The sequence below is a fragment of the Pseudopipra pipra genome, chromosome 5 (assembly GCF_036250125.1).
Source record: "Pseudopipra pipra isolate bDixPip1 chromosome 5, bDixPip1.hap1, whole genome shotgun sequence".
Taxonomy (NCBI): Eukaryota; Metazoa; Chordata; class Aves; order Passeriformes; family Pipridae; genus Pseudopipra; species Pseudopipra pipra.
In genome coordinates, this window is record NC_087553.1 from 622240 (window position 1) to 637309 (window position 15070).

General features: G+C 43.8%; 1 protein-coding gene and 1 long non-coding RNA gene across 8 annotated transcripts in view; one reads left to right on the forward strand and one right to left on the reverse strand.

The window, feature by feature from the left end:
- The window catches only part of WNT7B (Wnt family member 7B), an 81114-nt gene extending 71003 nt beyond the window's left edge, over positions 1-10111 (forward strand). The window contains exon 4 of the mRNA XM_064654046.1: positions 6804-10111. Within this exon, the coding sequence (XP_064510116.1) occupies positions 6804-7283 (480 nt within the window). The 3' untranslated portion in view covers positions 7284-10111. The remainder of the gene's footprint in view (positions 1-6803) is intronic.
- LOC135413932 (uncharacterized) overlaps positions 1-15070 on the reverse strand; it is a 134751-nt gene that overhangs the window by 65453 nt on the left and 54228 nt on the right. The gene's annotated exons all lie outside the window — the stretch shown is intronic.

The following is a 15070-nucleotide window of genomic DNA, read 5'->3' on the forward strand; positions in this document are numbered from 1 at the left end:
AAGCCCCCAAAGGAGGACCAGTGCAGTTAATGCAAAGGTTACTGAGAGAATGGCTGGCTGCAAATCTGAATGATTACAGAGAGATCTGTGGGCAAAACTTTGATAGAGTAATGAAAAATTAAATACCAACAAAACCAGCCAGCTTTGATGCTGTTTTATGAGGCAGCTTTCTACCATGTATTTTTAGAAACAAGTATCTTTATTCTGGGATAAATGAACTTAGAAAGAGTAACATCTGGGAACACACCCCATTAATCTTATTTTTTTGTTGAAAGCTTCAAAACAATGACTGTCTCTCACGAGGATCTCATTTATCAAAATGAGGGGGTCTGTTTGTTTGTTTTTAAGGGGTGAGTTAAAAGAACAAGCTGACAAATTGGTAGCAGATCGCAGCTTTTACCAAAAAGAGGAAAAGAAATGTTTCTAACAGTTTATCAATCAATTAGGCTCTTCTGATAGACAGTGGCTGTGGTTATGTGCAGAACAAGCTGGCCTGTTCCCTTCCCTTCCAGAATAACCATCACACTGACTGCCAGAAACTCAGCCTGATACCATCCCAATAGTTATTCCTTTGGAATGGTTTTCTGCTGTTGTTTTTTTGGAATGCCTGGAAGATGACAACAGCTTCTTTTTTTTTTTTTTTTTAAACAATAAGAGTGTGGGGAAAAAACAACTAATTCAGACTCTCTTCAGAAGAGATTATTCAATTACTTGGGACAACATTTCCATCTAAGCCATGGCTTGTTCTCACAGTTCCTGGCGCCACAGGACTGTGGTACTGGGAAGGGGTTTTTTGCTGACTTGCTTTGGCTGTAGAACAGCTAATGAGGTGATTTGTTGGTCCCCATTCATTATACACATACATACACATAGATACATAAATATATGGAGTGTGTGTGCACACAATTACGGATATTTACACATATTTATATGTACTGTTTGCACTAGAGCTGTTACAGTTTGTAAGACAGTGTCAGGTCCCTGCAGGACCCGTGAAACATTCTAATTGCTCAGCTGGGTCCTGGCAGATGCACAGCATGCCCTCAGCTGCTGCAGGCTGCCCTCACTGCCACCTGACAGCACGGGAGGGCAGAGACAGTGCCCATAAAAAGACTGCATGAAATGCTCCCAGGTCACAGTGGAGGCTGAATCCCAGTTTCAGATGTGAAACCCAACAAATTTTATGCTCTTATAAGCCTAAAATATTCTTTAAAATGTGACTTTGTTTCCCAAGTAATTTCAGCCATGCAAAGAATGTGACTTTCCAGGTTTTACAGCCCTGAGCCCATCATTTGCTGAAAGTTTCTTCCTCTCAAATTATTTCACTGCACATCCCTTGAGAGAACACTCACGAAAGAAAAGCTTCCCATAGTTATGCTTCATGCCACACTTTCCACTTTCCCACTTAAACTGATTTGCAGACAGATAGAAATCCAATTTTGAAAAGTTTGGTGCTACAGCTTGGGTGGGTTAGATGGATAACTACAGCTTATCCATATGTCCTGAATATGCTTTGGCTCCAAACCTCCTGAGGACAGATCTCCTGCTTCCAGTTGGGCTGCATTACTAGACTATTTTTTTCTTCCAGAAACACACCCTTAACATTGACTGCCAGAAGCTACATCTGGTGCTCTCCTACTTTTTGAACATTTTGCTTTAAAATTAGAGGGGGTAAGAGCCAAATATTTTAGGACTTGCTAACTGGTTTTATTCAAGAAATGTGCATGCCCATGCATACCATGCAGTGCATGCAAGACAGAGATCATCCATCTAGTAAAATACCACTGCACGCTCTCAAACCTGACATATCTATTCTGCTTGAAAGAATAAAATCACCCATGAAATATTTTTAACTATTTCAGGTGGTACTTAAAATTTTACCTTCAAGCTTTACAACAAATTCCATAGAAAAGAGAGTGAAACACTGCAATCACACTTGGTTTGGGGATGATTGGGAGGGTGCTTCTTAAGATTATGGCTTTTTGCAACATTTCACTGTAAAAATAAAATTCAGAAAGTTTTAACCAATTGCAGCAGTTTATTGCTCAAATATGGCAGCTATTTTCTCTTTTCTAGAAGGCAGGGAGAAGACACTGATGGATTAGGCTGTTGTTCATCCTCATAACAGTACAGACTTCCATGTGATGGGCAGCAGGTCCCAAAATCCCAGGTTAATTTTCCTGGCAGCCAAGAGGAGAACTTGTGTAAAGAGCACAGTGGGACTCCCTCTGTTTTTTAATGCATTAAGTGGGGACACTGTGGAAGAGGGTGTCAGGGAGGCAGGGGGAGGCCAGGAGGAGGTGAACTGATACCTCTTGGCACCTCTGAGGGTGCTGAGCTCTGGCCAGTGCCAGGGAAAAACCAGCTCCTGCTGTGGCTGGGTACTGACCCCTGCAAAGCAGAGGCTCCCTGTTTCCATCAAACTAGTCCATAAGAAAAATAGGGATGACAAGAGAAGCAGTAAGCACAGGAATTCAGTTCCTCATCTCCCACCCCACAGAGTATAAACACTGTTTTGATGCCCCGTGGAACAGCTTCACAGAGGAGCAGAAAGCAAGCTCTGCAGCTGAAGCACCTCGTGTCTCTCCTGCTGACTCCACAGCTTCCCTTGGAGGAGACACGGTGTGAACTGCTCAGTTCTGGGCTCTGCCATCTGCTATTCACAAAGAATAATTTCAGGACATTTGGATTAGAGGACTAGCATTACATCCTACTAATGTTAGGTATAGCCCTGCCTGTCCAAGTTAGAAAACCAAATGCAAATAAACCCTGCCTGGATTCCCAGATGGCTCCACGAGATCAGCTGCATGAGAACCAAAGGAGAGGTGACACCCTGTGACCAGCACCCGGCTCTTTTGGTAGCCAGGACCACAAACAAAAGCTGCTCACTCACATGTTTGATGGGGGAAAACTGCTAAAGTCTCCTCTTTCTCTTTGATACTGCAGTCGCAAAGTAATATGGATTTTGTTACATTTAACATCTGGTCCAAAAATGTGCATTTCCATTAAGGAAAACACAAACCAGAAAAGGCAAGCCAAAACACACACAAAATGTTACTATTGTTTTTTTATACTTTATCCAGATAGGATTTTTAATATGTACAGAAACTGTATCTGATGTTATGCAGTTGGGTCTAGATATGGAACTTGAAAAAATGAATTTCTTTTCATGCATATCATTTTGTTTTATTTTGATCTTCACAAGTCTTTTTCTACTTAACTGGCAGTGGACAGCCCTCAAATTGCATTTTCAGTGTGTGAATTATGTAGGTATAAGAAGACATGGGGTTAAGAAAGCTTTAACATTACATTTCACAATTCGTTTAACGAAGTAGCAATAGTTAGAAAATTTTACTTGGCAAGATCACACTGGGGTGGGAGTGGGCCTGTATGTGGAAAGGGGACCTGAGGAATGTTCCTATGATTAGTTGGAGGCAGCACAGCCCAGCGATGGGAATTTGCTCTGGGAGGTAGATCTTGCTGTAAACCATTCAAGATTAGATAGAGGCACTGACATCTGACAAATGGGACTGCTGAGCACGAGCTAATGATTTTCAATCTTTAATCAAGCACCCAGCCTGGCACAGGGCATTAGATTTGAGTAAATAAGTACCTGTAAGGCTCAGGGTCAAAACTGTGATGGGAATTTTGCTGAGGAAAGCTGAGCTGGAGGGACATTTAGGAAGCAAAACATCAGTTGCTCTTCATTCAGAGCCTTGAGCAAACAGGGTCAGATGTGGCCACCTTAGGCAGGCCCTGGCAGTGGGAAGGTGCTGGAGATGCCCTGCAGGGAGGGAAACCTCCAGGAGAGCCTGGCTGGGCAGCACAGAACACTCCACAGCAGCGGGGTGGAGAGAGGGGGAAAAAATCTGCTCAGAATCTGCTTAGCTTGGGCCTTATATTCCCTGACCTCCAAGCTTCTGGGCACAATTTTGTACCCACAGCTGACTGTGGGCACACAAATTATAGCATTCAGGAATTTAACTACCTGATGATTGGGCCTGTGCTCAGTGTTGTAACCCCAAACATTCCACATCCATGAGAGAAGTCTCCAAAAAAATAAAAAAAACCTGTGAGATTGGCTTCAGGAGCATGAATTAATACTTTTTGAAACTTCTGCTGTTTTTGAGCCTGTCTGGCTTGCATTTGCAAGTTCTTCCACCATCACAGACAGTGGGAACCTTCAAAACAATACAACAGTGAAATCAGGTCTCTGCTCTGCAAAATGAGTCACGAAACTGGATCTTCAGAAAGACAATGACAAAAAGATAAATCAAGACTTAGGATAAAGTTGCTGAAGACTGTACTACAGAGGGTGCCAGGCAGCGTATATAAATCATACATAGATGAATAAATAATGTAAATAAATGGTAGCATCTCAACCAAATGCACACGCAGGCAAACATATATACACACAGAGAGACATCCCTATGTAAGTATACATTTACAGATAGGTCACCTGGGACACCAGAATGGGTGCTATCTGTTTTCCAGGAGCAATGACACTTTTTAGTGTATCAGTGAAGCACATCAGTGGCAAAGACAGAGGTTCCCTGGGACAGTGCCCGGAGTGTTGAGCCCACACAAGAATAAGGAGCCTCACAAACTTCACCTCCTTCCACTCTCTTAGTAAGTTACTGCCTTGGCCTTTCTGACCAAAATCCAGACATCAGGAACGTGTGGAGCATGGCAAAAGGTGCACCTCTCCCCAGGATTTACTACTGAGGGAGGAGCATGGCTCAGGGCTGACAGATCCCATAGGCAGTGCTTTCCTGGAAAACTTAGTGCTCTTTGGTGAAGGTGTAGAGAAGGTTTCCCCCCTCCACCTTTTGTCATGGATTTTGCTGCAGCTCTTAGAGCTGCAACTGCATGTTGAGAAAGCTGTAGAAGCAGGCTGGTTTCAACAAACCAGCAATATCAAGCACAGCTTCTAAGCACTTCTATACATATCTACAAACACATCTAAATACCAAGAAATTATTTGAAGCCAGATTTGTGGAGCAGGATTGAAATCTTATTCAGGGATCTTTGGAAAAAGACCTTCTGCACAAGCCTGAGAGGGATACAGAGGAGACCCTGGAGACCCCTGAAAGACCCTGGACTATGTCATAATGAATTCCTCTACTCACTGCCACTGAAATGCTGCTGCTGCTTCCAACTCAGGATATTCTATGATTCTTGCATAGGTTGCTCAGCTATCTTATACTCGCTACTGTATGTTGGCAAGGGAGAACCCAAACCAAATATTCTCTTTAATATTGAAACCCCAGAAATTTGGGAAAAAACAAACCATACAATTTAAGTGAAACTCAAACAACTCAGGAGGGTGCCTTCTATTTGCAGGGATAACCAGATCTGCACAGCTTTTATTTTAAGGCCAGTTTCTGAAGCAGTAAGCATTTTTTACTCCCTCCTACTTCATTATACCATTGTACTCAGATTTCGGCCCTTTCATCCCGTGCCCATTTCAGTCATGTTCTGGGATCTGCAGCGAAACCACGACAGGAGATGGTCTGCAGCATCAGTAATGCTCTCAGACAGGCCCGGCAGCTCGGATTTCTGCCTGAGCATCCCAGTGCGAGGGGGAGAGATCAGCTCGCTTTGTTCTTGGGCCCTGATTTTCATAAGCTAATGATGACTGTGGGTGTAATTATGGTCAGGCTTAAGTGGTAGCGCGAGGGCGGAAAAACAAGGAGGCGTTTCCGTGAGGCCGGTTTTCCCTCCGCCGCGCACGGAGCAGGAGGGCATCGGCCTGCCTTCCCCCGCCACACATCCCACCTGCCTGCCCCTGGGACACACCCCACCTTCCTGGGGCACACCCCACCTTCCTGGGGCACACCCCACCTTCCCTGGGCACACACTCCACTGGCCCAGGAAAGGAGGGATGTGCCAGTCCTGGAGGGGTTGGGACAGAGCAGAAATGCGAGGGCGGGAGTACAGCACAAGCACCCACCAGGTCGGGTCCCTTCCAGGGACCATCTGACAGCTGATTAACTGCTCCAGATGAACCTCCTGGATCACTGATCACTGACACTAATAAATGCTCCCAGTTCTCCTTGGCTCACTGTTGAGCAGGACCCTTCAGTGGATTTTTGTCCCCCTGATGTTGCGCAGTCATTGCCCTGTGGCTGATCATTTGCTTTATAGCTGGACTGAGAGCTGCAGGGAGTGCTGCCCTTAAAGGGGATGGGGCACTCTGGGTGGAATAGTCAGGAAGTTTACCAGTGCCAGTATAGGTACAGGTATAAAGGCAAAATCTTTAATGATGCAGTGAATATAGAATCACAGAATCGCACAATGGGTTGGAAGGGACCTTAAAGGTCCTCTAATTGCAGCCCTCCTGCATGTATGCCTGTTCAGCTACACAGTGTATACTGTTGTGTCAAAATTCTTAAAATATTCTTTGATCATTACTTAAAACAATTAAGTATTCTGAATCTTATGGCACCTGAAAAGAACCCCATTTTTTTTTTTCTGTTTTCAAAATGAAAATGGTTTGAAAAATTTTAAGTTTCCTGTAGTTCTAAAGACATGTGTTCTGAAACGGAAGGAAATATTCTCCAATGTTTGGAAACAGAACAGAAATGTTTTCCAACAAACTGACAAAACACTGTATTTCCAACCAGGTGCCACTACAACTGTGTTATGAGCATTCTGTTGGGAGGTGAGAAGCTTTATCAGCATGCATTAAAAAAATTTCAACAAGCAGTAGTGAACACTGATATGAACTAAGCAGACTGAGGTTTAGGCAACCTTGCAATAGTTTTCTTGCAGTATCAATATCCAACTGTCTGTACACACAGGTTCTCGAAGAGAGGATGAAACTGGAGTGCAAGTGTCACGGAGTTTCAGGCTCCTGTACAACCAAGACCTGCTGGACAACACTTCCCAAATTCAGAGAGATTGGATACATTTTGAAAGAGAAATACAACGCTGCAGTGCAGGTGGAGGTGGTACGAGCCAGTAGACTAAGACAGCCAACCTTCCTGAAGATCAAGCAGATTAAGAGCTACCAGAAACCCATGGAAACGGATTTAGTGTACATTGAAAAGTCACCCAACTACTGTGAGGAAGACGCTTCCACAGGGAGCGTCGGGACCCAGGGGCGGCTCTGCAACCGCACGTCCCCCAACGCGGACGGCTGCGACATGATGTGCTGCGGGCGGGGGTACAACACACACCAGTACACCAAGGTGTGGCAGTGTAACTGCAAATTCCACTGGTGCTGCTTCGTGAAGTGCAACACGTGCAGCGAGCGGACAGAGGTGTTCACCTGCAAATAACGGCCCCGCGAGCCACCCGCGGCCCCGCGAGCCCGGGGGAGGACGACACACCCCAGCATCCTTTGCACATCTCACCTGGGGACACGACCCCGGCCAACACCACGCCCACGCCCTCCCCACTACTCCCCACACCTCTAAGGATGGTGCATTTTGGCTGGCTGGCTGTTGTAACTGCTTTGGAAACAAGGGCAACAGGATTAAGGTGATGTTGACAACCACATGAAACTTTCTCTCTCTCTCTTTTTTTTTTTTAACTACAATCTGGGTGTTGTAGAGTTCTCTTAGTGTTTTAAGTTATACATATCAGAGAAGCTGATTGCGTTGCAGCTCCCATTACATTTAAAAGAAAAAGACACTTTTTCCTATTTTACAGCAACTAAACTGTTGAGCCCTGTGCAAAAAAAGACTTTTTTTTTTTTTTTAAGGAAATGAAATCTTCACTGACTAGAATGCAGCAGTCTTGCTGCAAAAACCTAAATTCCTAAGAAAGCAGGTAGAGAGAAAACAACTGGTAGGGAGCAAAATCTGTGGCAGAAATACTCCACTATCAGTTTCGAAAAAAACCAACAAACGTTCACAAAATTACATCAGCTGCCAGTGACACTGGAACTCTTTGAATGAACATTAAAAATAATTATTTATGTTTTTAATAGTATCAAAAAATTCTAAGCACTAACGGGTAGCTATGTCTTAATTCTGTACTAAATGTAAACTTATTGGAACTCTGACTTTATGACTTTTGTATTTGGTTCTCCCTAAGTTCTTCAATGCTACTGATCTGTTGTCACTCCACTATTAGAGTTCAATTACTGTAGGCCTTAAGCAATTACCAGAACTGAGCAAAAGCATCATATGAAACTGTGGTTACAAATGTTTGATAAAGACTTTTCCCACTTGCCTCCTGAATAAGAATGACTTTTTTTTAGACTCAGGCCTGAGGTGTGGAGAGCCTGCTCTCGGCTCCTCGTAGGGAGTTTTAGTATACAAAGACTTGCTTGGACAAATATCAAAGGGTTTGCTTTGCTGTCAAATGCACTGGCAGGATCTTCCATCACATTTTGCCTGTAATGGTTGAAAGTTAATACTCCAAGAGTTTTAAATAACTTATGCTCAGTATGCACTCAGAAGTTAATAAAAGTATGGCAGCTGAGCTCTAGGCTGCTGCAACCTAGAGCTGTGGTGGCTTCACGAGCACAAGACAGCTAAAATTTGGGTTAGTCCACGCCACCGTTACTCTAAGGCTGGCAACACCGTGCCTCTGGTAAATCCATGAATGTTAAGAAAGAAGCTTACTTCTTACATAGCACTCATCCTAAGTCACACACCTTGTCCCTACGAGAGATTTTTTAAAAATCCTCAGATATTTTACTACTGTAAAATCTAGTGTTTTTAACCCCAAGAGCCAGATATGCCCACTTGTAACACAGCCCATTCAAAAACATAAATGTCTGCTTGTCCCAAGGGTCCCGACCCGATTTTCTGAAAACTTGGATTAAAAATTTCCTTCCATCTGTATATCTGCATCTCTGGCATTTGCTTCATTGTATTACTTCCACTGAGAGGCTGCACAGCCATGAGCCCTCCCCACCTGCCATGGAAGCACTTGTCAGTCCACGTGGTGCTCCTGGGACCAGGGGCTGGTGGATCTACTGCTCCACCTGCTCCCGTGTTGGATTTGAGAAGGAGCAGGAATTACCTCTGGAATGTGTGGACCTCCATTATCAAAAGTAACCAACGACTTGGGGATCTTCATTGGAACACTCATGAGGACCTGCCTTTCTGACCCCAAGCACTTACCCTCTGAAAATCAGACCCCTTGAACGAGTCTCTCACCGAGCAATATTAAATTGCTCTTTGTTTTTTTGGATGTTACTGTTGGTTTCTAAATGCCAGCCTTGGCATGAACAAGTGCAACTTCACAGAAGTCAGCAGGGGCCCCCAAAATACTAGAGTCCCTCCATGTAATTTAAAGTCCCTTTGATTCATGGGTATTGTTGTTGAATCATAGTGATATACTGTACTTCCACTGCATTCTTGACAGGAAGCAAATAAAGCTCCCAAACACAGTAATGCACAGTCTTATGGTACTAGATACTGTAAATATATTAGAATAGTATTTGTTAAGTACGATTGAGGAATCCAATTAAGTTATATTATTGTATATCGTTTAAATGTCTATAGAGTATTTTAAATTATTGCAAACTACACTGCGTTAAAAAAAGAAAGAAAAGGTTATATATTATAACACCAACCACTCTGAAAAGTGGACCAAAGTGACACTTTTTCTCTTTTCTATCCATACCCCTATTTCAAATAGCTCTGTCTGCTATTTTAAGACCACTGTAAGTCCTATGATTGGGTTAGCAACCTAGAATATAATGTTTCAGAGCATCCTATGGAGGCTTTGCTTGTATGGGGATGCAGCATTCCAAAAGGTGCTGTTGGCACAAAGCAGGGATGACCATGGGAATGCTTGGACTTTGAAATATGCCCCAAGGAAAAGTAGTTTTGGTCAGAAAACACCATAACCACTAATGTACCCCAAATGCGACCTTTTAACGAAGGTGTCTGAACAGAACTGGGTTACACACAACTTTTATTTTAAAAAATGTAGTTTGATGTCAAAGAGCTGTGACAAGAGAGGTTGGAATGTGACCAGCAACACGTGGTTTAACCATACCTTAGCCATGACAAAACTCAAAATACTGTATGTTATTAAAGAACATGAGAGCAAAGATCAATTTGTTTACTATGTTAATGTTTTATGGCAAGCAGAAAACAAAAGATAAAATGTGTTTCCATTAAAACTTAATTTTTTTCCCCTTCTAGTTCCTTTTCTTTTTTTTGTTATTTGTTTAGGAAAAAAACAAAAGGCAACGAGGCCTTATGCAAAGGTCGTTTGTGTACAGGCTCCTCCAGATGAGAAATGACAGGCAAATTCCAAGTCCAAAGCAGTTTTTGTGTTTTGTGAAAAACAGTCATGAATGTGCCTGTGTGTGGTATCACAGTCCAAAGCCAACTACCTACACCAGTGTGCAGAGAAAGCGGCACAGGCACCAACAGTGTGACCACCAGAGACTTTAGTTGGCTGCAGTGAGAAGAAGATACATTTTTTGTGAAAGAAAATAAATGATTTGTGATAGAAATGTGGCCTCCAACTCCAAAATGGTTCTTGACCATGAACCTCACAAAACAGACTAGCAAACAGAGAGGAATAAGAGGTGCAGAGAAGAGGCTTGAAGGCCCTGGGTGAGGCACTTGCACGTGCTCTGGCTTATTCAAGAAAGTTATGGGCACACCTGAAATCCCCACCTGAATCTGAACCTGAAAGATTTCACAGCATTTACCTTGGTCAGAATAGTAGCAACCTCCTTGATACTGAGAACAGTGTCTTCCTATACAAAATCTAAAGAAAATGTACAACATTTGCTGTATTTACCCCTCAGGGGAGATATCCAGATATAGATAGAGGTATAGCCAAATTCTACATGAACTAAGTCCAAAATAACTTCATTAAAATGAACTGAGTTGGCCTGGGTTTATACCAGCATAACTATGCACAGCATTTTACCCACAGATGCCAAAGAAAACACTGCACCTTCTTTCTAATTACATCATGGGAAACTTGTTAATAGAGCTGCAGGAAGTTTTTATAGCACATGGTAATATTACATTCGTTTCTACAATGACATCTGGAACGTACACGGAACTCATCAAAAGATTTGCAAATCTTTTAACAAATCTAAAGCATGTTATGAGTAGATCCCGTAAAGTTTTAATCATATTTCCACGGGTTTCTTTCTTAGTTTAAGGTTAAACCCCCAAGTGATGCTGAAGGTAACAAATCAGGGCCTTCCCTCGTAGCAGCTTTCCCATGCAAACAGCTCAGTGTGCCTGTCACTGTTGAAGGCACAGTTGGTGTGCAGCAGAACACTCTTCCTATAAAGCTACAGATCATATTTGCATTCACAGCAATGTTCATAACTGGGCAGTGACTGCACGTTTCCTTGCCCAGCCCCGAGGCCTTTGTTGCAGCGACAGTTCCCGCAGCGAGGGCGCTGCAGTGAGCGGGCAGGGCAGACCCAGCATTCTCTCAGTGACAGCCACCAGAGATGTGGGATGTACACAACAAAACTGCGCCTGAGGGGAAACACAGCAAAGTTGGAAAGGTAGGGGAAGTTGCAAGCAATTTCAGTTTGGGATACTGATACGGTAAGAAACCTCCTGCATGCAAAACAAACCACACTGCAGCTGAACTTCACCCACAAACTCATTGCCCCTCGAATCCAAAGTCCCCGTCTGCATCCCTGCACATCCAGACTGGAACAAGCATATCCAAAGGCTGGCAAGTATTTTCTTTTTGGAGTTTTGCCCGCTATTAGGAAATTGTAGGGGATCATTTTCTGACAGGGGACGTGCATTTGCAAATTTAAAATTTGCATCTAATTTTTAAAACGAAGATTTAAGGTTTCTCCCCCTGCACATTCCTGCAGCACAGATATGTGTGCTTTGAAAGATTTGTTTGGTGAAGAATAAAGATGGCAGCTTTCCTATAATACATGGTGGTTGTGTTCCACAGAGCACCGAGACAGAGGGAATAACACTGCTGTAAACTCAAAATCTGACTCCTGCTGTTTTTCCTGAAAGCAATACACTAAATACTGTCTGTTCGGAGACCCCAGCGTGAGTCTATTTCAATCATCCCTTTCATAACTTAGTGCTATGAAAGGCCAAAAAAATTGAAATACTAAAGTTTGCTTTGTTCCCAGGTCCTCCTGTTCTTGATGCAAACAGATCACAAGATCAACAAAAAAAACCAGCTTAATGACACTTAAACTTGTGCCTAGTATTAAAACTGATTAAGAAATTTGTTTCATAGGCGATCCCCAACAATTGGCAGCCGCAGCAGACACCGGAAATGTTTGCATGGAAGGCCAGCTGTATGATTAGCCTCTGCCTTCATTTGCCCAGCAATTTAGGGGAAACCCTGCATTTAGATCCCATACAACTAAAAGGAATTCCCAAGGAGATTACAAGATTTTGATCTTATTGTTTAATTCCTGTGGCTGAGAATGAAAAGGAGCATTGCCTCAATCTTTGGGTAAAGGGAAACCCAAAGGCATTTTGAAGACTATTCACACCACTCAGCTTAAAAGATGGGCTAAGGGAACTGACAGCCTCTCTGGAGTCCCTCTACAATAGGGAGAGCAAACTTGCTCCAGGGGAGGCCTTAGTTCAGCTCTGACAGACCTGCTCCTTCTCAACTGGAGAAAAACTCCAGGGAGAGATGCTGGATAATTTATCTGCTGAAATTTAGCACCAAAATTGGTGTTGTGTGAATGAATCTCCATTTCCCCTCTACCATTTGCCTCAGCTGCTCTCGGGCATTAATTATATTTTCCTTGGGCTTTTTTAACTGCAAGCATTATTATTTTATGTGCTGTGGAATAGATGCCCTATTACACCAGTGAAATTGGCTTTGCTTTTCCTTTTTACTGCCACCCTGTTCTCGTCTCTTCCAAGCAATCTCTGACTCCTGATTTTACACATGGAATATTTCCCAGCAGAAATGATTTCAAAGAGAATTGTAAAAGCCAGATAATTATCCAGTGATTTGACTGGAGCAGTTTTCCACAAAGCTGATTATTTATGATTTTGAATTCCTCTGAACATATGTGCTGTGCAGAGATCTCTAATCCAAGGAATGAACCTTTAGTAGTAAATGGTCATGAAGGATCCCACTGGGTGTCCAGCAATGGGTGTCCAACCCTCTCCCCGTTCTTTCACCAGAGTGCATCCAGCCTGCTGGTCTGGAGCACATCAGGCACATCCCAACCCCCTGCAAGGACTGCACTGGGCCACTGGAGTTCAGCCTCCAGGATAGGCCTGTTCAAAGGGCAGTGGAATTTAACCATCAGGCATTTTCCGCAGCACTAAACATCACACAGAGCAGGGTTACTTGTCTCAGCACCTTCGGAGGTACGTATTACATTCCTTAAAGACACGGAAATATATACAGAACAGGAGGGCCAGGTTGGATCTCAGGGAAAGGTTCTTTCCCCAGAGGGTGGTTGGCACTGCCCAGGCTCCCCAGGGCAGTGGGCACAGCCCCAAGGCTGCCAGAGCTCCAGGAGGGTTTGGACAAGGCTCTCAGGGACAGGGTGGGATTGTTGGGGTGGCTGTGCAGGGCCAGGAGCTGGACTTACATGACCCTTATGGGTCACTTCCAACTCAGGGTATTCTGTGATGCTATAATTCTATGATACTTAAAAGAATTAGCATACCCAGAGAGAAAAAAATGCACCCCTCAAATTGCATACTGTGTCCCAGGTAAAAGCCTCAAATGCACACACATCATATATGTATTTCCATGCACATGTACAAATATATGTAAACACAAAAACTTATATAAATGTATTTGTGTGCACATCTGAAAAATACTCAACTGCAGATATTCAGAGGAATTTCTATAAACTCCTTCCTCAATCTTCCCTTTTCAAGGCAAGTGGATTTTGTGGCCTCTCACTGAAGTACAAGGAAACAAATTTTCTGCATTTTCTTCCAGATATCTGTGTCCTCAGCACCACAATAACACTTGATAAGACTTCCTTCTTTTATTTGTAGGGCTTTTTAATTATTTGTTGGTCTCAAAGAAAAGCAGAAATAGCAGGGGGTTTGGATCTAGATGATCTTTAATGGCCCTTCCAACCCAAAGCATTCTGTGATTCTATGATTCTGGAGTTGCAGAAAGTGGGGATGTGTGAAACCTCAGTCCCCTTCAGGTCAGAACAGAAGGCAGCCTAGTTTAGAGCTCAATGCCTTGCCAAAGGCCCCAGCAGGAGCCCCGAGTCAGGGCTGCAGCTCAGCTGCCCTGGTTTGGGTGCGGGTACGCAGCACAGTCCCTGCAGCACGGTCCCTGCAGCACACCCAGCCACAGCTGTGATGGATACACGTTTACTGGCAAGCACCTCACAGCCCTGCTTCCTTATCTCCCTCTTTAAGAGATAAGCCACTTAATATTTGCCCCTGGCTGATACCAACCAGTGTGTCATGATACGACTGCACCCGTGGTAACCTTTTGAGCAGACGCAGGCGCTTCCAGCCAGAGCCCCAGCAGCGGAATGCCCTGCGAGTGCTTTCACAGCCATGACTCACAGAAATGCTTTCTGCTCTCAAAAGGCCACGAGCAATGCAGCAGGACAGGTTTGTCCACCCACTGCATTTTGTTCCAGCAATTCTGGCACAGAGCTGAATCTGGGATCAAATAGTCTTAGGAAGCCAACATGCCAAGCTTGAGGAGTAGGCTAATGTAAATATATAATGGCGTGGGAAAAAGTCTTTTGTTTGTTAATGGGAGGTGATACAGAATATCTGTTGTTCGGGACAAGCGACCGCAGAGTCGTTGGATTGCTTTCAACAGTGCCCAGTTGGCTTTCTTTGGGGCAGAAGTTGCTTTCCTCTCTGAGCGTGTGTGCACATGCACCTGGCAAGGATTTCAGTACGGCAGTGCCTTAACAAACTCTTCATTCCATGAAAAAAAGAGGGGGAAAAGGGTATTTTGTGGGAATCTAAGCAAGAAGCACCTGGAGATGGGTCGCAGCAGCATGGTACGAAAACATGTGCTTTGGAAATCTCAGCTGACTACCTAATCCAAAGCACTCGTGGAGGAAGGGGAGGAATGAGGAAGTCAGTTTGCGGTTCCCACTTCTCTGGCTGTGAGATCCAGAACATAATTACTGAGCTACAGTTCAGCCAGCTTTTGACAAATGAACCACCAAGAGTTTTCT